This window comes from Rhinocladiella mackenziei (assembly GCF_000835555.1).
Source record: "Rhinocladiella mackenziei CBS 650.93 unplaced genomic scaffold supercont1.9, whole genome shotgun sequence".
Classification (NCBI taxonomy): domain Eukaryota; kingdom Fungi; phylum Ascomycota; class Eurotiomycetes; order Chaetothyriales; family Herpotrichiellaceae; genus Rhinocladiella; species Rhinocladiella mackenziei.
In genome coordinates this window covers 222,889-249,459 of record NW_013550596.1, presented here as the reverse complement: position 1 = coordinate 249,459, position 26,571 = coordinate 222,889, and the positions used below count along the sequence as shown (strand labels likewise).

At 49.6% G+C, this 26,571-nt stretch overlaps 9 protein-coding genes across 9 annotated transcripts; 5 read left to right on the top strand and 4 right to left on the bottom strand.

Annotated features, from left to right (window-relative positions):
* Positions 1-759: 759 nt before the first annotated feature.
* Z518_10298 (uncharacterized protein) lies at positions 760-3,629 on the top strand (the record flags this gene model as incomplete). Its single annotated transcript, XM_013411843.1, has 3 exons — positions 760-1,023; positions 1,073-2,510; positions 2,557-3,629. 3 exons carry the CDS (start codon positions 760-762, stop codon positions 3,627-3,629), a joined length of 2,775 nt encoding a protein of 924 aa, XP_013267297.1.
* Positions 3,630-4,214: 585 nt separating this feature from the next.
* Z518_10297 (uncharacterized protein) lies at positions 4,215-5,231 on the top strand (the record flags this gene model as incomplete). Its single annotated transcript, XM_013411842.1, has 3 exons — positions 4,215-4,309; positions 4,374-5,035; positions 5,092-5,231. 3 exons carry the CDS (start codon positions 4,215-4,217, stop codon positions 5,229-5,231), a joined length of 897 nt encoding a protein of 298 aa, XP_013267296.1.
* Positions 5,232-5,883: 652 nt separating this feature from the next.
* On the bottom strand, positions 5,884-7,668 carry Z518_10296 (uncharacterized protein; the record flags this gene model as incomplete). Its single annotated transcript, XM_013411841.1, has 6 exons — positions 5,884-6,125; positions 6,186-6,404; positions 6,455-6,794; positions 6,844-7,061; positions 7,105-7,462; positions 7,519-7,668. The coding sequence occupies 6 exons, from the start codon at positions 7,666-7,668 to the stop codon at positions 5,884-5,886; spliced, it is 1,527 nt and encodes a 508-aa protein (XP_013267295.1).
* Positions 7,669-9,320: 1,652 nt separating this feature from the next.
* Positions 9,321-11,909, top strand: Z518_10295 (uncharacterized protein; the record flags this gene model as incomplete). The annotated part of the gene is made up of 5 exons (XM_013411840.1): positions 9,321-9,758; positions 9,809-10,378; positions 10,698-10,724; positions 10,783-10,851; positions 10,902-11,909. The coding sequence occupies 5 exons, from the start codon at positions 9,321-9,323 to the stop codon at positions 11,907-11,909; spliced, it is 2,112 nt and encodes a 703-aa protein (XP_013267294.1).
* A 681-nt stretch (positions 11,910-12,590) lies between these two features.
* Positions 12,591-13,532, top strand: Z518_10294 (uncharacterized protein; the record flags this gene model as incomplete). Its single annotated transcript, XM_013411839.1, has 3 exons — positions 12,591-12,675; positions 12,742-12,875; positions 12,930-13,532. 3 exons carry the CDS (start codon positions 12,591-12,593, stop codon positions 13,530-13,532), a joined length of 822 nt encoding a protein of 273 aa, XP_013267293.1.
* Positions 13,533-16,059: 2,527 nt separating this feature from the next.
* Z518_10293 (uncharacterized protein) lies at positions 16,060-17,889 on the bottom strand (the record flags this gene model as incomplete). The annotated part of the gene is made up of 1 exon (XM_013411838.1): positions 16,060-17,889. The coding sequence occupies one exon, from the start codon at positions 17,887-17,889 to the stop codon at positions 16,060-16,062; it is 1,830 nt and encodes a 609-aa protein (XP_013267292.1).
* Positions 17,890-18,890: 1,001 nt separating this feature from the next.
* On the bottom strand, positions 18,891-21,439 carry Z518_10292 (uncharacterized protein; the record flags this gene model as incomplete). The annotated part of the gene is made up of 2 exons (XM_013411837.1): positions 18,891-20,879; positions 20,930-21,439. The coding sequence occupies 2 exons, from the start codon at positions 21,437-21,439 to the stop codon at positions 18,891-18,893; spliced, it is 2,499 nt and encodes an 832-aa protein (XP_013267291.1).
* Positions 21,440-22,175: 736 nt separating this feature from the next.
* Positions 22,176-23,195, bottom strand: Z518_10291 (uncharacterized protein; the record flags this gene model as incomplete). The annotated part of the gene is made up of 4 exons (XM_013411836.1): positions 22,176-22,361; positions 22,413-22,466; positions 22,512-22,952; positions 23,004-23,195. The coding sequence occupies 4 exons, from the start codon at positions 23,193-23,195 to the stop codon at positions 22,176-22,178; spliced, it is 873 nt and encodes a 290-aa protein (XP_013267290.1).
* Positions 23,196-23,859: 664 nt separating this feature from the next.
* On the top strand, positions 23,860-26,252 carry Z518_10290 (eukaryotic translation initiation factor 3 subunit B; the record flags this gene model as incomplete). Its single annotated transcript, XM_013411835.1, has 4 exons — positions 23,860-23,982; positions 24,032-24,177; positions 24,228-25,767; positions 25,830-26,252. The coding sequence occupies 4 exons, from the start codon at positions 23,860-23,862 to the stop codon at positions 26,250-26,252; spliced, it is 2,232 nt and encodes a 743-aa protein (XP_013267289.1).
* Positions 26,253-26,571: the final 319 nt, after the last annotated feature.

Here is a 26,571-nt window from a genome sequence, read left to right as displayed (position 1 = left end):
TGGCAATGATGGACAGGAGGCCCGACCGAACCGAGGAATGACTGTAGACAGGGAAGGGAATAGAATGGATGCTGTCAGTCTTTTTATGTCAAGGAAGTGTGAATACGTCTGTGATGGCAAAGCTGGTATTATTCCGGGTTTTAGTATTCGAATGACTATTCCTTCCGCAGTACCACATGGGTCCCCCAGAAAAAAAAAAAAAAAAATTTATATGGCATTGAGTCCAGATAATATATGAACGTTCAATGATAGCGGGCGCCAAAATTTTTAAAAAAAAGGCAAAAGCTTGCATGTGGCTCTCGGGTGACGCAGGATTCAGAGTGACTGGTGCCCAGATGCCACCCAGCCAGTGGGTTGTTTGACTGTTTCAGGTTCAACTTTCTGGGGGCCACAAGCTGGGATGAAATCCCCCAGTGTGTGTTTTCAACCAACTGCCATTCCTGGCCAGAAGTCTGTCTTCAATCTCCGTTTCAGATCCAGCTTTTGCTTGACTCCCCATCGCGTCCATGGGAATTTAAATCTTGACCACGAATTCTTTGTACTGCGTGTATCGGGTTTTATCCACCTGTACCTTTCCCTTGTTTCTTCTTCGAACTAACACACCTCGTCGCGGCCACATCGTTACGCTTCGCCTGTTCTCCGCCCCCGATCGATAGAGGTCGTGTTCCCGCGCCCACAATTTTTCTGTAATTCTCCTTGGAAGAAAGAAACTTTCCTCCCTTTTTATTTGATCTGGACTAGAGAGGGTTTCCAACAATCATGGCGACAGAGAGTGCCCCAACTGCGCGACCAAAGATGCCTGGCTTTACAGAATCGTTTTGGTCGGCGGACTACGCTGGAGGATTGGGAACTCTCTTCCAGAAACTCCAACAAGGCGTGATTGAAAACCAACAAGTCCTTACAATCGCCAGCATGCGGGCAGATGCGGAAGAAATGTACAGCGATCAACTGGGAGACATTGCACCAACAATCGATCGAATGACTGGTGGATTCACGAGAGACGACGGCGCAAGCACTCGCAAGGTGAGTCCGCTGTCGTGAGAGATCCGAGTGGCCGCGCTGACCTCTTCAGGCCTATGAAGGAGTTCGAAGCGAGATGGTCGAAGCTTCAAAAAATCACAAGAAGATCGCCGACAACATCCGAGAACTAGTGGTCAATCCCTTTTCTAGATGGTGCGATGCGCATGCGACAAGAATACAGAGCTCTCAAGATGAACTGCAAGGAAAGATCAAGGCTCACGACAGACAAGCAGACATAGTCAAAAAGCTGAGAAGTCATTATTTCAATAAGTGCAGGCTGGTGGAGGACCTTGAGGAGGAAAACAAATTGGCCTTTCAAGGGCCGGCGAAAGAGAGCCCCAAGCCTCAGAGCCCACCACCGCCCAAGATTGTTCTGCCGGAGGATGAGGTTGACGAATTACCCGTCGAAATTGGTGACCAGACTTACACGCCCGAACATCTCAAGGCACTCTTGACCAGTATGTTGGATACCATTCCTCTTGGAGAATACAAAGTTCCGATATTGGGAACATATCAAAATGTATCTGCTGGCACAGATATCGTGGAATACATCCAGAAACACATGAAGGCATCCAGCGTGGGATATGCCGAGAAGATTGGACAGGATTTGATCGACCGAGGGTTCTTACGCCTCATTGGTAACATGGGCAACACATTTGCCAACAGTTCAAGAATGAAGTATCAATGGAAGACTCGAGTCTTTCAAATTACAGGCTATCCTGAGAAGCGAAAGCCTCTCGGCAGATCAAGCACGACATCATCACAAGATGGGATATTAGATTCACCGTCCATCGGAAACATCACCGAAACTTTACAAACGTGGAATCCATTGAACAATCCTTACCCAAATGAGACGCCCGCTGAACGCCTAAAACGTGAAGCCAAGGAAGCAGACGAAAAGTACAAGGCTGGGGTCCGAAAACTTGATATGCTCAGATGCCACTTGGAAGAGTCGATGATGGATCACTTGAAATTCCTAGAACGGTGCGAAATGGATCGACTGAAAGCGATCAAGTCAGTGATTCTTGATTTCTCCGGGGCGATCAGCAACAGCATTCCCTCTTTCCAGAGTCAAGTTGATCATATGATGCTCTACCAGGAAACCATTCAGCCTCTGGGCGACTTGAGATATCTGCTTGAGAATTACAGAACCGGGGCCTTCGTCCCCAAAGCCACGCCATATGAGAACTATTATGGAAGCGTCGAAGACCAGACTTTTGGTGTTGATTTGGAAGCAAGAGCAAGAGCTGATCGGAAGCGAGTTCCCATCATTGTGACTTCGATATTGACATTCCTTGACAATCACTATCCAGACCTTGAAGGAGACAAAGCGAGAAGGAATATTTGGCTTGTCGATGTTCCTCTAGCCGCGACACATCACCTGAGGAATCAAATCAACAATGGAGCTCCCGTCCCACGAGAAGTTCTCGAAAAATACGAGGTACCAATTGTTGCCAGTGTCTTGAAACTGTACCTTCTCGAATTACCTGGTAAGTATTACATTCGGCTTATAGAGTCTCTCTTGCTAAGTTTCAGATTCTCTGGTTTCCTCGCAGGTCTATGAGATTATCAAGACGATATACGCAACAACCTCTGATGCAGTGCCGAATCCCATTTCTAATGATCCAATCGATGCTACACCGAGAATCAAGGTGCTGCAATCGACCCTTGGCCAGCTTCGTCTCAATAACATTGCCACACTCGATGCTATTGCGACACATTTTACTCGACTGATTGACCTCACGTCTGCAGATGAGGCATACGTCGCCGCTCTAGCGCAGTCGCTGGCTCCTTGTATTCTGCGACCGAGGACCGAGAACTCTTTGACCTTGGAAGAACGTCATGCGTATCGACTTATTCGAGACTTGTTCGACCACAAAGAAGCCATCTTTGGCGAACTCAAACGTCAATCTTCCACGCTTTCTGGTTCCAACAGCATTTCTAATCGTCAACGAGCGGTTAGCAATATTGATGAGAGCTCAAGGCGGGCTAACATGGAAGCGAGAGCAAGAGCCATTACGGAACAGAGACAACGAGACAAGAGTCCGGCGCCCACCAATCGACACAGACGTGACAAGAGCACTGATGGAAGTGTCGGACGATTCCCAGTTGTCGCAAGCCCCAGACCTGATCATGGAAGGAATGTGAGTGGAGTTGGCTTACCGTCAGCTAAGAGATCAAGTCTGGAAGTTCCCGGTAGTACCGAGAGTTCACCCATTCAAGCTAGGAACCAGTCAGCTGTGGAAAAGAACCCAGCTATGAGAGTTGAGCCCTCAAATACGGTCACGAATGGACAGGGACAAACTTCTCCCGACACAATCACCATGCCTGCCACTTTTAGTGGAGGTGGCCCAGGTCCACATATTCCTCCGCCACTCGACGACGACAGTCAAGAGTCGGACTCAGCAGTCCCTGCGGCGAGGGAACAAGAACCAAGTTCCAAGGTGGGATCTCTGAAGAGAAGTACTGCGGCGACTGATAGAAAACTGGTTGGTCGGCCCGGTAGTTTGAGGAACAGAATGACTCAAGGAGCACCGGATGATGCGAAACCGCCTCCTGCTCCTCAAGGTGTTCAATTGACTGACAAGGCAATGGATGACTTCTCATAAAAGGAAACGAAAACGAACTGGATGACACACGGAAGACAACTGCTCAGTTCAGAACCATATGGTGCGTGCAATGCCGAACCCACTTCTCAATCGAGAGTCCAGCGCAATCCAGCATCTCACCCCAATACCTGGCAAACTTGGGGATAATTAGCTCGGAGCTTACTGGTTAGTGAACCAGAAATTCGTAATCAGCGATGATCCAACCTGGGGCTGGTGGGGTGCACTGGGTTCCTCGGGTGGCAGTGGGGATCCCAGCTGGGTGGTCTGAACTACAAATAAACCGAAGTCTATGAGGACTAGAAAGGGCCGGGGAAGAAAGTCCATGTATGAGTAAGGCAAGCATGAATTGCAGCTGGAGACAGCCGTATTATCCCAAATGGCCAACTTATTCTTGATGACGACCTCCTGTTCCTCACTCTCAGCCTCGTAGTAAAGCAAATCAATTAAACTTGCCAAGAGATTCAAGCCCTTGTGATTGGTCCAGAACTTGGCGAGGCTGTGGGTATACGATGAAGCGAGGAACCTAGAGCTTCCGTCTCATGCCCTCTCCACTTCTCAACATCAAGGCATAGTACACTTGCAGCCATGCATTTACTCAGGCTGTGCGCTTTGGCGCTCGCAGCTGAATGCGCCTATGGCTACCTCGACACCACACCTTTCTTCATGTTCTCTACCTCTGAGTACGTTATCTACCACTAGGCAATCATCAATCCGATCAACATCGAGCTAACCATGGCTCTCCAGACTGCTCCTCTCCATCTCCCCTCTTCAACCCGCTCCTGTTATCGTCGCGGACGTCGTTCTCTCCCTCTCCCAATGTCCCTCCGACTTCTACATCCTCGTTTCCCAGCAGGGCGTCAGCGGCCGAGACTACGAATGCAAAAAGAATACACCTGTCCTGGCGAAGGCATTATCGGACGCACAATTCAGGCCCGGCATTCGAAGTAGCTTCACTATTGCAGATGTCTACGGTGACATCGACCCCTCCAGCTGGACTGAGGTTCTTGAGACAAAATGTGGCGTAAAAATCACCGAGATCGATGCTTCAAAGGACTCCGTTCCAACAACACTTACTCCTGCCCCTCGATTGGTCAAAGTCACACTGCCTGCTCCATCGTCGGAGTCAAGGGCCAAGGACCTCGCTGCCAACGACGCTTTCTTCGCATCGATCCTTGACGCACTTTCCCCGCATAACTACACGGTGCTTTACACGACAACACGGGCCCATGAAGGCTGGTTTGTCGCTACCGAGTTTGAAGAATCTGAATATGACATGGAGTCACCGATCCAGGAGGCTCTGCACATGGATTTGAAAAGAGATCTAGGTGTGCGTGCCGTAAACCAGACAGGCAATCAAACCATAATTGATGGTCCATTATTTGACAAGTATCAGTTCTTCACGCCCGGTACAAAGTCCCCAGCCTTCCGTTTCATCTCACTGATTGCTGACACAAGTCTCCAGGTATTTTCATGGGATTCCTTGTTGGTATCCTGCTCCTGTCGATTCTTTACGTCGGCATTTCTGCCGTCGCCTCCCTCCAAGTCACGTATGCGGCTTTCGATAAGGACACTGGTCCGCTTGCGGGCAAGAAACAGCAATAAATCAGCATAGACGTATCCGCTACCTTTTTGCTCGAGGTCCATTGCCGACCACGCAGAATTTGAGAGGCCGAATCAATATCTCTTGCCCTGATGACATGAAGAAGAGGGATGGAATGGAATCTGGTGGCTTCCAATAAGGAAGCTAAGTACAGTTTTTTCCCATCATCACGATGTTCGACTCATTTAAGATCGCGGCGGGTTATATACCAGATAGTAATGCACTCATGTCATGACTGAGGTATTTTCACTCTTGGACTGTCAATCATAGTCCGAAAATGAAAAGACTCCGGTCAGGAGTTTCAGGGAGTGATTTTCCTTTTATATTGAAAAAAAAAAAAAAAAAAAAAAAAAGGCAAAAAAGGAGGACTCAAGAGGGAAGTCATGGTGACCGAACTGGCTATTCTCTTGTATATGACATTGATATTAACGCCATGGACGACCATCTTCGTATCAAGCGTTATGCTTGGGTTGTCATGTACTATCAGATTCTAGACCACAGTTCACGCTTGTCAAATTCCGTTCACGTATATATCCATCTAGTTGCTTCTCAAACGAATGTCCCACGCTCCGAAAACCATACCAGATCACAACCCTGCAGGATATATTCCAACCTTGTACCCCAACAAAGTGCCCAGAGAATGTATTGCTTCTCTCACAGAGTATAGATGAAGTCTGGTCTCTTGTCGCCCAGCTTATCGATCTCTATCTCTGTCTTGCCGTCAACCCAGACATTCCTCTCGCCGTTTCTGCGTTTCGCGTTCTCCCTGCGAAGAAGGAGATGTTGAAGAATACTTCCACCAAGAAGGAATACCGCTTCATAAGCTAGCACGACAGCGTGACCAGGCTTGAATCGTGGTTTATCTTCAGTACGGTAGATGTTGGAAGAAACGATCCCTGAGGGTAAATTAGTATAGATTGGGGGGTAGCGCTAGAAGGATTCCTAGAATCACTTACCGTTGAGATTTCCCCATCCAATAACGAATCCCAAAGAGATACCTCGTTTGTAGACACCTTCGACATTGTTTGCCGTCCACGAAATTGTGTTCGGGATGCAAGGATAAATCCCCATAGCTCCAAGAAACGTTCCAGCATACTGAACGGCGGGTGTGCCAGATCCAAGCAGCATTGCGAAGCCGACGATACCGAATATGGCCATGACCATGTTACAATAACCTTCCAATATCAGTTGAAACCATCGACCTAAAAAGAAGGCGTGGAATTACCTCTCATTCGAGTCCTGTCGGCCACGAAACCAATGAAAATGGTGACAACTGCCGCGACCGCATATGGAGGAACACTAAGGAGCTGAGCATGAATACTCTTGTAGCCCATTTGTTGGACGATCGTTGGCAAGAACAGAGAGAATGCGTAGAGAGCACCGTCACAACCCATATAGATCATCATTCCGGTGTAGGTTTTCCAGTCCTTCAAACTGGCCCATAGATAATCCAATTTGAACTCTTCATGTTCAGCGCTTGACTGCTGGTCAAGCTTCAGGCGGCGAATGACACGGAAGCGATCGTCCTCTGATAAAAATTTCGCTTCATCGGGAAAATCGTGAACCTGAACATGTCAGCTATTTTCTGTTCGGCCAAGCTATGCTCCTAATTACCATAAAGAACGAAAGAAATGCGACGATAATGGTGACAAGACCTTCGAGAATGAAGATCCAGGCCCATCCAGGTTTGCCACCGACTCCGTCCATGTTCACAATAGCGGCTGCGAGCAGGCCACCGAAAGATCCGGCAAGCGCTGCCGCACTGAAGAAGATGGCCGCCCGGATACCAAACTCAGATCTTCGATACCAGCACGAGAGGTAGTAATTCACGCCTACGCTGTCAGAGGGCTTCGACGACTCCGGTGAGCAACATACCAGGGAACAATCCGGCTTCAGTCAAGCCTAGGAACCATCGAGCCGCCATAAGGCCGGAAAAGTCGTGAACAAGTCCCATGGTTGTCATTGTGATCCCCCATAATATCATGATGGTGGGAAGAAATATGGACGGCTTGAACCGTTTCAGTAGAACTTGTGTCAGAGGTTCGAAGATTGAGTACGAGATGAAGAAAATCGTCAAGGTATCATTGTATTCACTGTTGGTCATATTCAAATCTTCTTGAAGTCCATCGATTTTGGCATTCCCGATGTTCGTTCGATCGAGGAACGAAATCAGGTAGAGAAATGCAAGCCATGGGATAAGCTGAAGATCGAGCTTCCAGAGCAAGGCGCGATCCTGCAGATCGAATTTAGCCTTTCGAACAGCCGCTTAGATCGATGGTATCCGCTTACGATGCGCCTCCTCTCCTCCTCACTCAGACCTTCATCGGGGTCAGGAATGTCCAGGATCGGAACTGGGGCGCCACTTTCGGGGTGCTTCTCATTATCCGATGGTGACTGGCCGTCATCAGAATCAGAGAGTTTCACATCCGGTTTCTCCATGACGATAATGAGTGGTGGCAAAAGGTCTGGCCTGGTGTAAACAAGACTTCAGAGGGAAGCGCAGCTCGATTTATATCTGACAGACCGGCCAGAATACTTGATAAAAAAAAGATGACAGTAGTACAGAGGTCGTGCAGACGGGACCATGGTGGACTGATAACCCCCCGGGTGAAAGGCTCCACGTTCCTCTTCAGTTTGTTTGTGCGCCTTTGAGGGCGAGTGGATAAGTCGACATCAAGGCTGGGAAGGGCGATGGAATATCCCTGCTTATCCTTCCTGTTCGAGTTGTAATCTAGTGATGGCGGGCAAAACCTGGTGGAGGTTGGGGGTGGGATCGGTGTTTGTGCATGGTGGAATTCGCCATTGACGTCGCTCCCAAGAGAAAATATTCAGTCAAGCATTCAGTGCCTAGTAGCATGCCAAGTGTGCCAAGTAACCCGGAATGTCCTGCAAAAGCTTCCAAAGTCTCGAAAAGCCGCATGGGGCACGGCGACAACCACTTGTCCGGCCATCTACCGTGCGGGTTCCGGATGGTCCTTTGCCCTTGATTCGATTGATCGATTTTCTTGTCAGACGGGCTCGACATTTAGTGTCATGCGCTTTGCCACTTTGCGGATGAAATACAGGCGGACTGGTTCGCTGCTCATTAATCCGAAAAATGCGCTCCGAACCAAATCTCTCTCCTCTCTATTCGGTCCAGTGGAAGTTCCATTTTCTTGTGTCACATCGCGTCCCTTTTTTTTCCCTGCACACTCTGGTGAAATTCGGCGTTGAATAGAAAAAGGACCGGCATTGGCGTTATTGCGGTGATATTGCGGCGAGAACATCGAAGAGCTGGATAAGTTCCCGAAGGCTTCGAAAACCTCAGGACGTTCAACGCGTGGTCGCGACCTATCTTGTGTTTTCCGAGATCTCGTGAGCATTGTTATGGTGAGTTCTTGGATCCCGGAAACATCTCATGGGTTGGTGCAAACGGCAATGCCGAGATATGAACCACACAACACGAAAGGAATTGTTTTGATGATGGTAAGAACCTCCCAAACCTTCCCTCCTGACTTGGAAACTTGTACACGGAAGATATTCAACTAATATTTGGGGGGTATTTTCGCATTGTTGCTGGCATGAACCCTGAATCTATCGTTCTAATCGTTAAGTGGGTCGGAGAGAATTCCAGATCGTGAAATGATCAATTCACAAGTAAGATTGACACCGGCCATGGAGCTTTGTGACGTTGCATGATGGTTGAATGCATAGAAAGGGCCCGGAAACAAGAAACAGGTAGGAGTGTGATGAGTGTGAAGGGAGCCATAGAATGCTCGTCCATCCTTGCGGGGAGGCTGTTTAAAAGTGCTCAGCAATTGAATGATGGTCGCAATTGAGAATGAACGAGAATGCGTAAGTTCTTCTGGCATGGAACTGTAAGAAGAATGAATGAAATCTTCTGCATTTTCAAGGCTTGTGGATGTATCGAGCAGATGCGATACTGTCACAACTGTCGCACCTGCGCAGACGAGTCTGCGAGGAGCCAACTGCGGCTCCTCTTCTCACTTCAGCTTTCTCACCCCCATGGCACGCTCTTCTCAACACAATATCCTCAGTCTGCATACGTGAGGTTGTTCTGCGACGGTGTCGGCTCCTGAAAGTTTCTTGCCATGTCCTCGAGCAAACCATCTGAGCGTCCGCTCAATTACCGTTCCATGGAGCGACAGAACCTCAACCAATCCCAGCTGGGAAGCTTCAAATTCACTCCAGCCGGCAACATCCGGCCCATCGATGCCATTGCCAACAAGGTCATGGGTGATCAGCTTGCAGAGAGTCTCGCCAGAGCGACGAGATCTGGATTTTCACAGTACCAGACTGGCAATTCCTTGAGAGATTCTGTCACGACCGACAGTCAAGCGCCTCAAGGACCCGCGACTCCCTTGATAAGTGATGCAAACTTCTTCCATACCCACATTAAATCCGACCTTGGTGATTCGCGCCTGAGATCTGGTCCTGATGCGTTTCGCTCTACAGTGGATGGTGCGACAAGCGACAGACAAGAAGTTGGCGCTGTGCTCACACAGCACTGTCCAACACCGTCTCTCGATGTATGTGTATTGATCACGAAGAAGTTCCTCTGACTGACAGCCGCGATAAGGCACAAGAGACATTCTCCCTTCCATTTCCCATTCCCATAATGGATCCAACAGTTGCTGCCTTTGTCCCAGACGGATCTTCTGCTGCACCGCGTCCCTCAGATGGAACGGCTATCAACCAGTCATTGTATGTTGCTTTGATGAATGAACAAGACGCCCACAATGCGACCAAAGTGGCGCTGAACATTCAGATCCAACGATGTGCAGAGTTGGAAGGACAGCTCAAGAAAGTTATGCAACAAGTCTCAGGCTTGACCACGACTGTCAGCCGTTTGAGGGCCATCGTCAAGTACCACATCAACAATAAAAAGCGCTTTAAGAGAGGAGAAGAAAACGGATCTAGAGGAAGATGCAGAAGAAGCTGCGTTGAAGAATTCTGTCACAATCACGGGTGGCTTACCACGAACTCCGATCAAGGAATCTTGTATGATGCGTTAGAGCGGCAGAAGAAAAGGTATGAAACCCATGGATATCCCGAAAAGAAAGTTGTCTGTGGCACGACATCAACCGATAGCATCGAAGTCGACGACGCGGAGCTTTTCAACTGGGACTGGTTGAAGAATCTTGCTCGTGTTCGCCAGAGTCGGTTCTGCATCGAACTCGGCGCAAACACTTCTCAACTGCAGGAGAATTCAACGACAATGTACCTGAAATAGCTTCTCCCACCAAGGGCCGCCCCAGAATTGATATCTTTTATTGAGATCTCTCCCGATTCAGGCGAAGTGGCCAAACAACTCCAGGACAACAACGGCGCAGCATCTGCTCCTCTGCACGGCGACTTTACCCAACAGAAATAAGTCACAGACTTTAGTTCCAAGAATACCCCTCCAAGCTCGTCTTCTGGCCCATTCTCTCAATTTGAGGGCTCATTCACTAAACGAATTTTATTAGGCTGCTGCGAATCCCGTTCTGCAAGTGGTAAATTTCACGACCTTTGTCAGTGTTGCCTGGTGAAATTCACTAACATTTAACCTAGCCACCAGAAGTCGTTGACAAGTATGCGCCGACACCATCAGGCTCCAAAGGAGAAGTCTTGAAAGCCCAGGTTTGTTTCTCTACACCGTGTACACTGCCCATGCTAACCAGGTGGAATAGTCAAACACTCAAAAGCCCACCAGGGATTTGCCAAACATCGGTAGTCTTCGAGCCAAGGAAGAGAAAGGAGCGTCTTCAGCCGTGGCCGACAACGATGATGGAGTCGATCAGGCACGATCTCCAGGACGTGATGATGAGAAGAATCTATCCCCAACTACTGTGGCGTCTTCTAAGAGCGGATCTACCTTTCACATGGTTACCTGTCCTTGGCTTCAATTCCCAAATGACGATCTACACGGAGGACTCATCTGGAGCGCGGTTGGAGATACACCTCGGCCCTGGTTGCAGACCAGTTCTTTCCCAGCACATCCTGTCCGCTACCTTCCTGAGGGCGCAGCCACCAGCCAGAACGCATATCGTACGATCATGATCGACTGCATTCCGGTCGGAACTACCGTGAAAGACGTCCTTTCTCCAGTCCGCGGTGGCTCTACGGAGTCTATCGAGCTTTTTGCTCCAATTCGCCTCCGTGATGGTTCTTCATTCATGACCTCCCGAATCGTGTTCGTTCAGGAATCTGCAGCACATGGAATGTTTGAACGTCAAATAGTGAATGCGTTCGAGATCGATCATCTCCCAGTTCGCACCTGGATGCCTATTGATCCAACCTATCCACGCAATTCAGATCTCAATGACGCTATTTTCGGCCATGGAGCTTCGAGAATTAGCGACATCAGTGAGGAATTGCTCAGATCGATTCCAGGAAGGCTGGATCGCTTACACTTGGCTTGTGCGGTGATTGAGTACAGTCGGACCTTCGACGGTCTTGCGGCGATTGAGTTCGCCCACATCAAGGCTGCTGCCAAGGCCGTCAGGAATACCGTTTGTCTATGGAAACCTATTACCAGTGTTTCAGCGGTGGAGCCTGTGTATGATAACTCCCTTGTTCGACACCTGTTCTTATTTGGTGGAGTTTGGCATGACGCAGCAGAGTGTCGCTTTGGAAAGTCGGCTATTTATCATCACTCTCATCATCCCGGTCTAGAAACGACATACTGGCGAGGGTAAGATTTTCCACATATTTGGTAACGAAAAGGTTTCGCCTTGGTGTGTGAGCGAATATAGCGATTGTAATAGCCGACTTTCAAAAACTCCTTCGAACAATAGGGACACCAAGACTATATCACGTGATTTACGCCTGGCTTCACGGCCGCCAAGGCTTGGCACCTCGCCGCATTTAATGTCGACATCTCTTTCCATCCTTTCTGATATCCACATCTCCTTCACCCTCCACTGGCGCTCCTCCCCTTCTTCACATGAACACAGATAGAGCCTCCACTATCGACTCCGCCTTCCTCTGTCACCGACCACGGTCTGGTTTCGAAAACTCCAGGTACCATTTCTGCCTGACAGTTTCGACCCTCACATGTAACCCTAGGGCATGACGTAGTTGTCGCCTAGTTACCACCGTGCCGATCTTCATTCTTAGTCCGCTTCGGCTCAAAGGTACAAAACTGTTTCAAATGGCCCCTTCAAAGAAGAGATCCAGAAAGGGATCCTCCAAGAGCCCTAAGAGCCCTAAGAAAACACGAAGGGGAATGGCCCAGGCGGCAGCACCATCTGACTTCAACGATGAGGATTACAATATACGCTCACCGGAGCGCACTGAGCTCTTGACCAAAATTAAGGAAGTACTTAACGGCGCTCCCGTCTCCTCTTACCTTCTGGGCTTGCTGTCAACTCGCCGATATGAACCGCTTACGAATCATCGCCGAAACGGATCGGCAATTCATTATTCTCTCCGACCGTTCAACATATTTTGTACCCCTGCAACGTGAATTTTCAGGATTTCAGGTCAAATCAAGGTGGCATTTAATATAGACATACTTACTGTCAATAGGGACTCAAAAATTACGAGATTCGAATTTCAGAGAATCAGAGGCAGCCTCAGAACGCCCAAAGAATCCAAAGAGGCGTAAACTGAATTCTGGTACAAATTCATGGATGTCACGATCGGCGAAAGAGGTGAATAAGGTTAGTCTAAATTTTTCAACTTCTCAGGATACCGCTGTCTAACAATATACATAGTGCAAAAAGCGTGATGATCACCAATGCGTTTTGACGAGAAGGCCAGGTCCCCAGGCTGCCCATATATTTCCTTATTGCATGCTCAATCCACGCCCGAAAGCTGATCGAAACAATACGTCTAACGGGATCCCCGAATTTTGGGAATCTATACGAGTCTTCTGGGACGAGGACCGGATCGATAAATGGAAAAGGACAATCTTTCAAGATCCTCAAAGTCCTTATACCGGTGTTGACAGATGCTTCAATCTCATCTCTCTCTCGGCTGACACACATGATGTGTGGAATAGGGGGATGTTTGCACTTAAGCCACTACGACTATCAAGTGATCGTAAGACCCTGACTGTTCAGCTCTTTTGGCAAGTTCCGACCAAGTACGAGATTGACAGCCGGATTGACTTACTTACGGAACCCAAATCATCAAAAGGCTTGGATATTGTCGAGAGAAATTTCTTAAATCGTCTTGAGGACGATGGCTCCACTCCGCGTATTTGTTCTGGAGAGATCCTTACACTCACTACCAAGGACCCCGAGACTCTTAGAGATGCAATGGTTTCTCCAACGTCTCGTGGGAATGTCTGGATGGCCAACCCTGGACTTGGATAACGACGAAAGTGATGATGACAATGGTTGGCTTGTTCCGGACCTTACCTCCGATGAGGACAATCCCTTGGAAAGAATCCGTGAATGGGTTGCTACCAGGGAGGCTGCAAGTATCACGCCGGAAACCGCAACACCAAATCCTTCTGTTGTCCCGTGCTATTGAACGGACCCGAACGGGCAAGCTGAAGAGGGGTGGCTCATCAATCCTGGATCTCCGTTTGTCGTTTATCATTGCTTCTACAATAAGGAAGCACCTTTGAAAGTGGTGTCGTCGAAGGTATCATTCAGTCAAGGACTCGAGGATTTCGTTGTTGATTCTGAAAAGGGCCATATCCGGTACCCAGTGTATTGATATTGAAGGAAAAACCGTCGTCAGAAGCGGCGGCAGATTTCCCTGCAACTTGCGTTGAGCTGTAAGATTAAGTTTATGATTTGTTGGTAGTTGATAATCAGATGAAAATGGGTCCGCTCCGACGCCTCGACTTCCTAACCTGCTTCAGTTGAATCTTGCATTTATATCTCCTAGAAACAACCCCGAATTTCGGAGACAGAAGGTCTTCTCGATGCAGCGGAGTCCAACCAAAATCGTCTTGCTTTAAAATATCCACCCCCATTGCGCAACAACAAGGCCGCTGCCTCAATATTCCCAATCAGTGCGGCGACATGATGCACCGTAAACGAGGAACCGACATCTGCATCTATGTCGACTTTCTCCAGCAAAGACATCGGCTCCTCTTGTTGGGCCGAGAGAAGATTGAATGATTGAATCTGTCTGAGCGAGGTGCAAGCTACAAAAAGGGGGCACCGAAGGGTGCGGTGCACGTGACTAGGCTAGTCCCAATGTGGACTGCCAACAATGTCGACCCCTATCGAGTAGGGTGCTGTCAAACTGGGTGCAACTCGAGATGTATTGAATGCTCTGGGCTCTTCAAATGAGTGTGAGATGGAGTCCATATATATATCTGTCTATGAGGTGCGGGATGTATGCTGGCGCTGTTGCCTGTCAATGGTGTTGCACGCCAGGAGGTGAATGTTACAAAATGAGTAGGTTCGATAGGTTATCGTTTGTCCAACAGGTGCCCCCGGCCACATGGTCCACGGATTGGATCCGATCATGGTGATATTTTCATGGGATTCGATTCGTAAACCTCGCCGAGGGTGATCAATCGAGCTTGTTTGAGTGGTCCACAGACTGGATCCGATGGGCGACGGGGGATTTCATCGGATCCAATGCGTGGATTATGTCAAGTATGATCAATCGAGCAGGGGTGGTTCACAGACTGGATCCGATGCGTGGATCATCTCAATATCGACAAGTAGGGCGCTCCCCCGGCCACATGGTCCATTGATTGGATCCGATGATGGGGCGACAAGGCGGAGTGCCCACGTGCCCACGTGACACCGTCAAGCCACGTACTCACGTGATAACACTAAGCCATAGGCGTACGCGATTGGCCAGCAGGTCGCTCTTGACGTCGCCACACAACGCCAAGCCCTAACCAGGCGATTTCAAAATTAAAAATAATTCCGGTTTATATTTTGTTCCGCCAGAAACTGCTTCAAAATTGACACCAAATCGTGGTTGACCTATCAAGGACGTAAACCGAGTGGTAAAACACTCGGCTTGCAGCCGAACCGATAGAATTGAGGGCCCTTACTAGTGTTCGATCATAGGTAAGGTAAGAGGGTTGTCCGGCCTAGCTTTCTAGGTACCTAGATGGGTAAATGTAATGCTCCAGCCAGTGATTGTTGATGATGTCGTCTTGTTCATACCGTTGGGAGGTTACCGATTCAAACTCTTCTGCAGTTACTTGTGTGGCTGAAGCTTTCACTGGCTGCGGCGCCCCAACTATAAGTTCGTCAGAGATGGACTATAGGAGAGGGGCTGTTTATTTTCTTAATATTTTCTCATTCGCGCGTATGTGAACCATCTGCCTTATAGAGTCCATATAACCGTTCGACGACTTTGGGCGCATACTAGGGGCTCTTGAAACATACACGATTATTTAATCCCCTTAGGCTCTACGGCTACTCGCAAAAACGGTGTGCGCTCTTGTTGGATAGAGACGAGAGGTTACCATAGGCGACGACGTTACAGATGGTTGCTCTGTGCAACGATCTAGCATTCGTGTGTCTATAAAAGGAGCCTTAGTACCTCGATGAGTAGATAGAAAACAGAGCGCTCCTTCATCTCAAGTTGCACAAGAAGTTTGACAGCTCTCTTTTACGAGAGTACTCCTCTTACGGTGCCGGCCTATATCTTAACAGAGACCCTTCTCAATGCGAGCAATATACCAATAACGTAGAAAGACTTATGAAAGACTTACTTAATCTTAGAGCGGATACCACGATGGCTTTTAGCTGTAGTGGGATGGCAAAATAATTTTTGAATTTTTAAAACATTTAAAGTTCACATTCAATTTCATCATTTCCACGTACTAGCCATTGCATGCATTCCGAGGCGCTATTAATAACTATTATTTCCTATATCTCGTCCTCAGGGCTTGTGACAATATGTGCCGTATTTATTTCATTGCCACGTCCCGCCACCACTCGAAGCAGCCTGATCCAGCAGTGTGGCGCCGAAGAAGAAATATGGGTTCCCGTCAAAATCGTACGAGAAGATGTCCGTGCCATCCACATTAACTTCGGTGGTATCGTCCTGATACCCCCCCACGGCCGGGCCACCGACATCAGCATTGATGTTCGTATTTGTGTTCATATTCACTCCAGGCCAAGCGAAGCCATAAGTGCCGCCGAGGTAGTTGTAGAAGTTGGCTGAGTCTAAGGGGCTGGGCATTGATTGCAGGTCAGAGAACTGTGGGTTGTGGAAATTGAAAGTGTATTGGGAGGATTGGTAAGATGAGATTGGACGAGAAAGCTGGGGTGGCACGGATGCTACTCGTGGCTGTAGGGACAGGGAAGTCGTGGGTATGAGTGGCGAGGTGCCGGCGGTAGATTCACCCCTACTGCTGGAGATGCCGAGGACGGAACAAGGCGCAGGCGGTTGAATCTTCGAGAGACATTGTTTCAGAAGCATCTCTCCGGTTTTTGCGATCGCCATCCTCGTACCTAAAGCCTCAAGGCGCGATACAGCCTGCTCCAGCGACGTCTTAATCCGGTCGAACATGACGTTCGACTCCGGCGGCTGGTCGATGACCAGTGCTGAGAGTAAAACCGCGGCGTCAATGGTATAGAAGGAAAACCCATAGATCCTGTGTTGATTCTCGCTCACCAAGTCGAACATGGCTTGTTGGGCCTCCAGGACTCGGAGGGCGGCCTCGATTGCCTCTTGTCGACTTGCTGGGTGGTCTCTAACATGCGGTCGGTGTAGATTCATTAAGAATGAATTTGCGGTGGTGATCATCTGCTGCCGTACCTTGGGGAACTGCGGGCTCCGCGTGTCCCATGATGTATCCGGGTTCTGAGGGCGGAACGCTGGGTGAAGGTCACCCTGCAATGCAAGAATGCTTTTGTGTAAGGCCGTAACTTTGTCGTAGTCTTGAGTGTGAGATTTGCCGGCTCCTGAGGAGAGCAATTCATGGATTTTGGTGGCTATGCCGCAAAGGAATATGATGAAGGTGGTCGTGGACGGCTCTTCACTTGGCGTCGTCGGAAGGAACACGGTTTTCAAAGGGTTGTCTGGCAAGTCTCGAGCCAAAGGCAGAGCCACAGAACAGTCGTCTTTGTTAATTTGGCGTGGTCTTCCAAGAGTGAAGGCCATAAACCCATCAAGCATGAAGACTCTGGCCCAAACTTTCCGCTTGTGCTCCGCGTACCACAAGCGTGCAAGGGCAGACTCCACACTTTCTTCAGGTTCTTGTTTCACCTCGGGCTCAAGATGAAGACCTAGGAGCTGCGCCTGTCGGATAGAATGGCTTAAAAAATGCCATGCCTCGCTTCCGCGGCTGCAGTTCTTCAGCCACGTCAGGCGCATTATATCATGTTCAACAGAGGTAATAGTCGGCTGTTGCCGTCCAAGCAGTCCTATTATCTCAAGCCCAGCTTTACTGTAGCTCTCGGACAACTTGTCGATTTCGGTGAAGCTGCTTACCTGGAGAGCTAGAGCTGCCTTGGTGTTGAGCGGGAGGAGTTGGAGAGCAACTGCGAGGAATTGGAAGAGCAAGGCTGGGAAATATTGTGACTCGCGAGAAAGTTGCTTCAGATTTCGATGCAGAATGACCACCTCGCTCACTCTTGTCCACGATCTGAGCAAATCTTCAAAATAATAGCGGTCCAGAGACATGAAATACCAATCAGCGTCGGAGAAGTAGAGATCAATTAATTCTGTGAGAACAGATCCTGGCGGCAATTGAGAAGCCAATATGCAGTAGCGTTCCAAATAGTAGGTGTGTAGCATCGAACGAGGGAGAGGCGCATTTGTCGTAGACAGACCTGGACGGAGTCGGAGGTATCTCTGAAGGGAGCTGAGTGCATGATCTGCATTCCCAACCGAGGAATATCCAAATTGTTCAGACAATGTCGATGGTTCTAGGGGTGTCTCAGGAAGGCGACTAGGTTTAAGCGGTCGTCCTCCAAGACTTGTCGTCGGAGATGTTGACTCTTGGGATGACGTAGGGACATTTGAAGATGACGATCTATGAAGGTGTATTAGGTCTATGCTCTCGGCACAAGGGTGAGCGTTCTGACTCCAAACTGGCGTAAGTACAGGCTTGAGGAAGGTTCCTGGCCGTGCATGCGTTACACGGCCTCATTCGATCACACTGAGAAGCTATTAGTATAGCATGAAGCGATGGATGAGGGAGACGTCAACCTTCTGTTTGCGACGGTGGCATTCAAGACATGCTGTTACCAGACGACGTCGCTTCGTATATCGGCGTGTAGACATTGTCGTCGGATTTGTCATCGGTGGAAAGGTCTGAACGTTAATGGCCGAGTCCACGAATAGAACAGCATGTTTGAACGCTCGGCTTTAGCACATTGTACTTCCTACAAGATGACCGCACAAGGCATGCAGTTGCGACAAGGCGGATAGGGAGTGTGAATAGAAATGAAATTTCATCAGCATGGCCATTGGTACGTCAATTTTCGAGGCCTTTCACGTGACATGATGCCTTCCACGTGAGGAGTCAAAATCCTTCCCCCTGGGGGCCTACTTTTTTCCTGCCTTGCCAGTTGACAGTCGCCGCGAGTTACTGTGCCATGATCAATCGAAAGAAACAAACCCGGGGTCATAATCGTGTCGGAATACTTCAGTGCGGCATTAATGCTACCACCCTCGTCTCTTGGGTTCTATGCTCCGTACCACGGCGTAAAAGTGTTTCTATCGTTACCGGAAACTAGGGTTACGCAAATCGCTAAGTCATCAGGCAAAGGTAGGTGCTAATATGCAATGTCACCTTATCCGAAATGGAACAAAGTCTCGCCCTTTCTCGACTTCTTGCCCTTCTTTCTTCCTACGGTTCCCTCACCGCTTTCGATCGCGCCATTGTCGCTTGGGGCGCCCACGCCTCCAACAGGAGGCGCGGTAGCGACAGCAGCCTGCGCCGGTGTCGGTGTCAGTCCGCCATTTCCCCAGGGATTCACTGGGGTGGTAGTCCCCGATCCTGACGGGGAGTTGCGGCTAGAGCCTAGCCAGCGGCCAGAACCCCGGGTGTTGAAGCCTGCCATTGTGGTGTTGGGTTTTGGCGCAGTCGGGAGAGCTGGGAACATCTCTTCGGTCTGTCTTGGAGGTGGACTACTGCGGGTTGCTTGACGAAGTGTTGATGCTGTCTTTGGCGTGGGTCGGGAAACGGGTGCGTTGCTGATTGTTGTCTTGGTGACTTGAGGTGCCGTAGTATTCCCCCAGGGAGCAGGTGCCGCTATGGCCGTCCCTTGTTTGCGAGAACTGGCATTTGTCGAGGACAGTGCCGGAAATGGGTCTTGGCTCATGCCGATTGCGAGAGCATTGCCCCATGAGCCTTGTCTCGATACAGCTGATCGGGATGACTGCGCCGTACTTCTCTTCAGAGTCAAGACTCGCCGGTCACCACTTGAGCCTGCTGTCCCACTCGATACACCTGGCAATGTTCCACTTGGTCCGGGGAGGCTGGGATAATCTTCATTGATGCTGCGCCAGTCATTCCACGCTTGGAGCAGGGATTGACGTTTAGGCTCGTCCTCATACAAATCTGCCAGTTCACGGACCAATTTGCCCATTTCAGCACTGGAACAGTCCAAAAGTGAGAAGAAAGCGTCAATGAGATCGGTTGCGGAGCTGGTTCCGCTACGATAAGCGGAAACATGGGTACGAAATTGTGACAATTTGGTCTTGTCGTTCTTCAAGAGCGTAACGGCGCGGTTAGTCACGGCTTGGTGTCTTAGGGCCCGCGCCTGTTCCTGAGGTGTCATGTTTACAGTTGACTGAGTTGGGGACTCGAGACTGATGTTTTCGACGGCCGGTAATTCTTGAGTTGATGGTGCGGTGGCGGGCTGCGGATGGGGCGCAGGGACGGATTGTGTAAGTTGTCCTCCAAAAGTCCTGGTCGATACCGACTGGGAACTCTGAATTGCGAGTTGTCTTTGATATGCCAGCTCCGCACGCCCAAGAGGCTGAGCACTTGACAGAGGCAACGGTTCAGCATTCGGATCCCGGCCTCTGCCACTGCCTCTGTTCTCACGGCCACCCCGTCGCTGAGGTTGATATGGAGCTCGAATATCAAAGCCAGAAAGATTGACAAGGCGTGCATCTCTGCGGGCGTCTTTCGAGAGCCCGTTTGGATGCTCAGACAATTGATGCGCTTTGAGGTCCATTTCTGATTCGAATACATTGGTCTTGTTTGCCTGACACTCAGCGTCCATGCAGACAAAGTGGGTTTCTGCAAAATGCTTTTCCAGTTCTTGATAGTTGAGGTAATACTGCGGATTTCTGCCTCCATTCCGTCTGTCGCAAATGTGGCATTTCTCGTGTTTCTCTCGGCAATGGTTGTAAAGCTCATCGTCTCCGTAGAATCTCTGTTTGCAGAAGCCGCACTCGGGATGTCCTTTGAAGCCAGACTGGTCTATTGCTCCCGGATTGTCGTCTCCGAATCGCTCATGTCGTCGAAGTTCCCCGAAAGTAAACAGCTCGTGCTCATGCGTGAAAACCTTCTTGTTTCTCGTACATAAATCGCACATTATTTTCCCATGCTTGGTTTTGACATGGCGGTGTAGATCGGGCCATCCGAGACATGCAACCTCACAGTCCTTGTCTGGGCAGTTATATCGAAGAAGCAGACGCGTATCTTCCCAAATAACATCTTTCTCATATTTGATACCCAGATTCTCATCAATCTTGACAAAGTCTTCGTCATCGAATTCGTCGAACCGTTTCTCCGCATTGTCGGTAAAGATCACAAACGGTGCTTCTGTCTGAGGATACGTCAGTTGACTGCTCAAATTGGCCATGAAAAGAGACTTACCCGACAGTGAGCACAGGCCCGTGTCTTGTACAATGCCCTCAACCTCAAGGAGCAGATGTGGCACGTTTGGTGATTGCAGGGTGAAATCGAAACGTGCTCAATGGGACTGGCACATATGAAACACAGCTCTTTATCCTCAACTGCCGACTGCGCTTCGTCTTCTTGTGGTTGAGAGCCTTTTGAGTCGCCTTCGGATTTTGAGGCAGCTCCGGTCAGGCGAGCACCGAAGCTGCCCCCGGGTGGCCGCCCTGAGCTACTCTCTGCTGTGGATTCTGAAGGAAGAGAAATTGTAGAAGGCGCGTTCTCCTGTCCCAGTCCATGTCCATGGCCCTGGCTTCTCCCCCTCCCGCCTCTTTGACCCCGAGAACCTCTGGGTCCAGTTCCTCGACCACGATTGTCGGCGGAGTTTTGTGATGTGCTGCTATTCCGTCGGTTTGACCGATTGCCTCGATTGGTAGATCCACCGCGGGGCGAAGATGGGGTCTCGGTGAGGGACTGTGAGCTTGACATCGTGCTCTTGGGGCTTGATGTGTTAGACGGAGGAAGTTGCTGAAAGGAGTCGCGGTGGTGTTTGTAGGGGATGCTGAGAATCGTGAGCGATGACCTCACTAATTACTGCAGCGAGGGACAGACTGCCTAGTAACACTTTGGCTTTTCTATCTTCGTTAGGGATTGTCAGGAACGAGGGGCCGGTGATAAGGCATAAATATGAAATAACTAGTATTGGGGGATGTCCTCTGATTTCATAAGCCGCCTATTCGTCAGACTTTTGCAAACTTATGATGACCCCAATTCGACTGGCGCCAGCGCAGGCAAAACGGGGATTAAAATTCGTTGCATGACTCTTGCCAGGCCCAACTAATTGCTGCCCGTTACGCTACCCGGACTCCATGCATAGCATCCAGAAAAGCAGAGATATATCAGGATTGTGTTAGTCAGCAAGGCTGACCCTCCTGACTCTGTTTGATCATTTGATGGTAGCAAACCCCGCTCCTCTGCTAGATCTATCTTGATAATATTCTATGTTCGGTGCCATGCCACCGACCATCTGAAGTGCAGCGCAGTCTTGTTGACACATTTATGCGAGCGACTCGAGCCCATTAAACATCTTTTTGCACCAATTTTCCTCCTTCGCAAATGAACGCCATTCTCGATAAGAGTGATCCATGCCGCTAAAATATCTTGATTGACGACTGCCAGAGAAGGAAACAAGATGAACATAGTTCAATCTCAGAATAGAGAGATTTCATTCATCAGGGTTGTACATTTGTTGCGCCATTAACTTGGTCATGGTAAACATGTGAACTTTGTCTTGCCGGAACACCTCACGCATCCGTGCATCACAAATGATGAACCGCTTATCGTTCGGGTCTTGAAGACCATTAGTTTTGATATACGCCCATATTCTCTTGGTGGTTTCGGGTCGTGATAGCTGTGGCGGCGGTTCAGTACGAGCATCAACAATTCAAGCATTCAAACTCACCTGCGTTTCACCGTCAAAAAGGTTGGACAGCGCTGGCGATAAATTGAGAGGTTTCTGCCTAGCGTGAGTCCAAGTTCGATACCAAGATAGTTAACGTACATGAAATCCGGTCTCTCGTTTGGGTTTCTGGGCCTTGCGCTCATCCTCGTCAATATCGGAATCATCCGAAGCGACCACCTTTTCCTTCTTTGGTTTCTTCTTCCTTTTGACAGGGGCTGCCTTTCTGGCCACGCCGCCACGGGTAGGCCGAGCAAGCTTGTCTTCCTCAGCTTGTAGACGAGCAGCAAATGCTGCGTCAGCATCGATACTAGCTTTGCGCTTCTTCTTCGGCGGAGGTGTGTCTATGACATCGGAGACAGTTTCACTTCGTGCCTCTCGTTTTGCAGGCGAGCTTGACGCGGATGCCGCGGGAGAATCGTGGACACCATTTGTCTTTGGGGTTGGTTCGGCCGGCTCGACGGATGGGACCACCGTAACATCACCGTTCTTTCGGGCGTTGATGATGTCGAACCTCTCACCAATCAGCTCCTTGATAGCGCTCTAATTCTTGATCAATTCTTTGCTCCTTCTCACATTCTGGGGTAGACCAACCTTTTGCGGAGTGATATCATATTCGATCTGATCTTGAATTCCTTGTAGAATGCTCTTCCTAGTGATAGTGGTGAGATCGGCGCCTTCGAGAATGGCATCTATGATGTTGACGTATTTTGTGCGGACATTTGGAGGCACTTGCTTCCGGTTAGTAAGATCAGGTGCGCCGCTTTGGGAATACTCACACGACATTTTGACAAGGCCAAAAAGATATGTTGACTATGCAAGGGTTGATAGGGGAGTTTTCCACAGTAGATTAACGAGGCCACGGGCGATAGTCAGGTCAAGGTCAGGTCATAAGCCATCCGATCAAAGCACCAAGATCATTGACAATCACCTGCTTTGACGAAGAAAACGGGGCAGGCGACTTGGTTGGTTCAGAGAATTGATGAGGCTCTATGCACCCTAGCCCATGAGTCGCATGAGCCCCCGAAGTGAGTCAGGAAGGTGACTTAGAGCCAATGCAAGTGAGGTGGTTGTGAGGAATAGGAAGCCTCCAGTGATATGCGCTCGCATCGCGGTTCAAGAGCAAGTCAGTCCATTCATTGCCTGCCAGTGGCCGACGGACTAGTGGGAAATGGGGCGGGCTGGGGAGGTCGATGGAGTATGGAAAGTTTTCCGAACTTGGTCGCAAGTTGGGGAATATTGTGCCGAGTCATGTGCCTCGGTCCTCATGACTCAGCCAAGCCCTTTTGTCACGTGATCTCGAAATCTCGGCCTTTCCACAAACTCGAATCGCGAATCTGCCGGCAAAAACGTCTTGATATATTCACTACTTCCAGATCGACGACAACGCGGGCTGCGAGCACACAGAGACAGACTCCCAGGATACTCGCCCTCTATCGATACCGCAGCCATGGCACCCGGATTCGATCAATTGTCGGACCACGACTTCGAGGATGAAATAGACAATATCGACTTTAGCGACCTCAAAGAACGGTATGATGTGCGAATGGAGGAGGGCCTTGACACCTTTGTGGTACGTCTGCCGTGAATATGAAGGACCGGGGAGATACTAAAGGTGCCAGGTCATTGATGGCCTTCCGATCGTCAACAATGAGCAGAAATCAAAACTCATCAAATTCTTGCTCAGGAGGCTGAATTCCGCAGGCAGGATAAAAGATGGGGAGGAATCGGTCTTCATGCCCATGAATGACCAGGGCATGTCCGAAGGGTAAGTCAGGTGCCTGCAACTCGGAATCATACCGTTCTGACTCTCCGCAGCTTCGCATTTGTTGAATATCAAACTCCCGAACAAGCAGTGGCGGCAACAAAGCAACTCCATGGAACCGCCCTCGATAAGAAGCACACACTTGCCGTCAACAAACTCACAGACATTGAGAAATATGGTAGAGAAGGGAGGATAGACGAACAATACGTCCCACCTGAGGTTGAACCGTTTACGGATAGAGAGCATCTAAGGTCCTGGCTCTTCGACCCAGCCGCCCGAGATCAATTCGTCATGTTCCGCGGTGACAATGTCGGCGTGTTCTGGAACAATAAGAAAGAACCTCCTGAACCTATCGTGGATCGCAAACACTGGACACAATTATTCGTAGCGTGGTCACCGCAAGGAACGTATCTGGCATCAACCCATCAGCAAGGTGTGCAGCTGTGGGGAGGACGATCATTCAAGCGAATCAAGCAATTCCCTCATCCTTTCGTTAGTCTGATCGAATTCTCTCCCGCAGAAAACTATCTGTTAACATGGTCGAATACGCCCATCACCGTGGAAGAAGGAAAGGGGCCTCTCACCATTGATGAAGAAGGCAAGCACATCATCATCTGGGACATCACCACCGGCAAAGTTCTGCGGTCATTCGTTGCCTATGACCTCACACCTCCGCCAGGCGCTGATGCCAGCGCAATTCCACCCAAGGCCAAGGTTCAATGGCCTGCCTTCAAGTGGTCCGCCGACGAGAAGTACGTGGCACGGATGAAACCGCATGAAAGCATATCAATCTATGAGCTTCCTAGAATGAACCTCCTCGACAAGACATCGGTCAAAATTGAAGGGATTATGGACTTCGAATGGGCTCCAGCCATGATACAACGAGAAGGTGTCAAGACATACGAATCACTGCTCTGCTTTTGGACCCCAGAGATTGGTTCAAACCCTGCTAAAGTGGCTCTGATGTCGGTCCCGAGCAAGGAAATTGTGCGAACACGCAATCTCTTCAATGTCACGGATGCCAAACTTCATTGGCAATCTGAAGCGAAATTCATCTGCGTCAAAGTCGACCGTCATTCGAAATCCAAGAAATCCCTTGCCACCAATCTCGAAATCTTCCGCATTAAAGAAAAAGGTGTCCCCGTCGAAGTTGTTGACAGCCTTAAAGATACCGTCATCAACTTCGCCTGGGAACCGAAGGGTGACCGCTTTGTTCTCATCACCGCCGGCGAAGCAGTCGCCGGTTCCAATGTCCTGCCCAAAACAGCTGTGTCATTCTTCGCCCCTGAAAAGATCAAAGGCGCAGGCACCGGCGCGTTCAAGCACGTCCGCACGTTCGACAAGAAGAACAGCAATGGGATCTACTGGTCACCTAAGGGCCGCTTCGTGGTGGTCGCGACTGTCAGTGTCCAGCAACATTCGGACATTGATTTCTACGACCTCGACTACGAAGGTGACAAGCCTGACAATGAAGCCAATCTGTCCGCAAACCTCATGCTTATGAATTCTGAGGACCACTACGGCATGACAGACGTAGAGTGGGATCCCACGGGAAGATACGTCGTTACCAGCGCAAGCGTGTGGACCCATCAAGTAAGACATTTCCTCGTCAATCTGTTCTTAAGTGTCCAGTCTCCTCACTAACTTCATTTCAGATGGAAAACGGCTACCGCCTATGGACATTCTATGGCCAACTCCTTAGTGAGGCCCCTACGGAGAAATTCAAGCAACTCCTCTGGCGGCCTCGGCCTCCTACCATGTTGTCTAAGGAAGAACAGCGTATGGTGAGGCGTAATCTACGCGAGTACAGCAAGGAGTTCGATGAGCTAGACAAGGAGATGGAAGCGGGTGCGAATCAGGCCGTCATCGACGCCCGACGTCGGCTGTACATGGAATGGTACAGCTGGGTTGCGCAGGAGAAGGAGCTGCTCAAGCAGGAGCGCGAGGAGCTGGGTCTGCCGGATCCAGAGAGCGAGTTGCAGCTCATGCGCACGCGGAGTCTGGAAGTGGACGGCGAAAGGGTTGTCGAAGAAGTCGTGGAGGAAGTTATCGAAGAGACGGAGGAGATTGTGCAGTAAGGGTCCTGTCTTGCAGCGGAGAAAGCGTGGGGCTCCTCCTGCAATTATTTTTTGGGGTGGGGGGGGACTTGGATGGCCCAGCAAGGGGAAGATGAGAATCAAAAGTGCATATATGTGTGAGACTGTGGTACCATGACTTTATATGAGCATGGATATGGTTCCAGGGTATCGATTATCGAATAGATCGCATAGGCAAGCAGGCGGACGAATTGCACGACAGTCAAATATTGAAAACCATGGAATGAGTACTCCATCGTCAACATTGTCAACACTCTCCTCCAACCGGAGTGCAAGAATGCTCTATAAGAACTCCAAACAC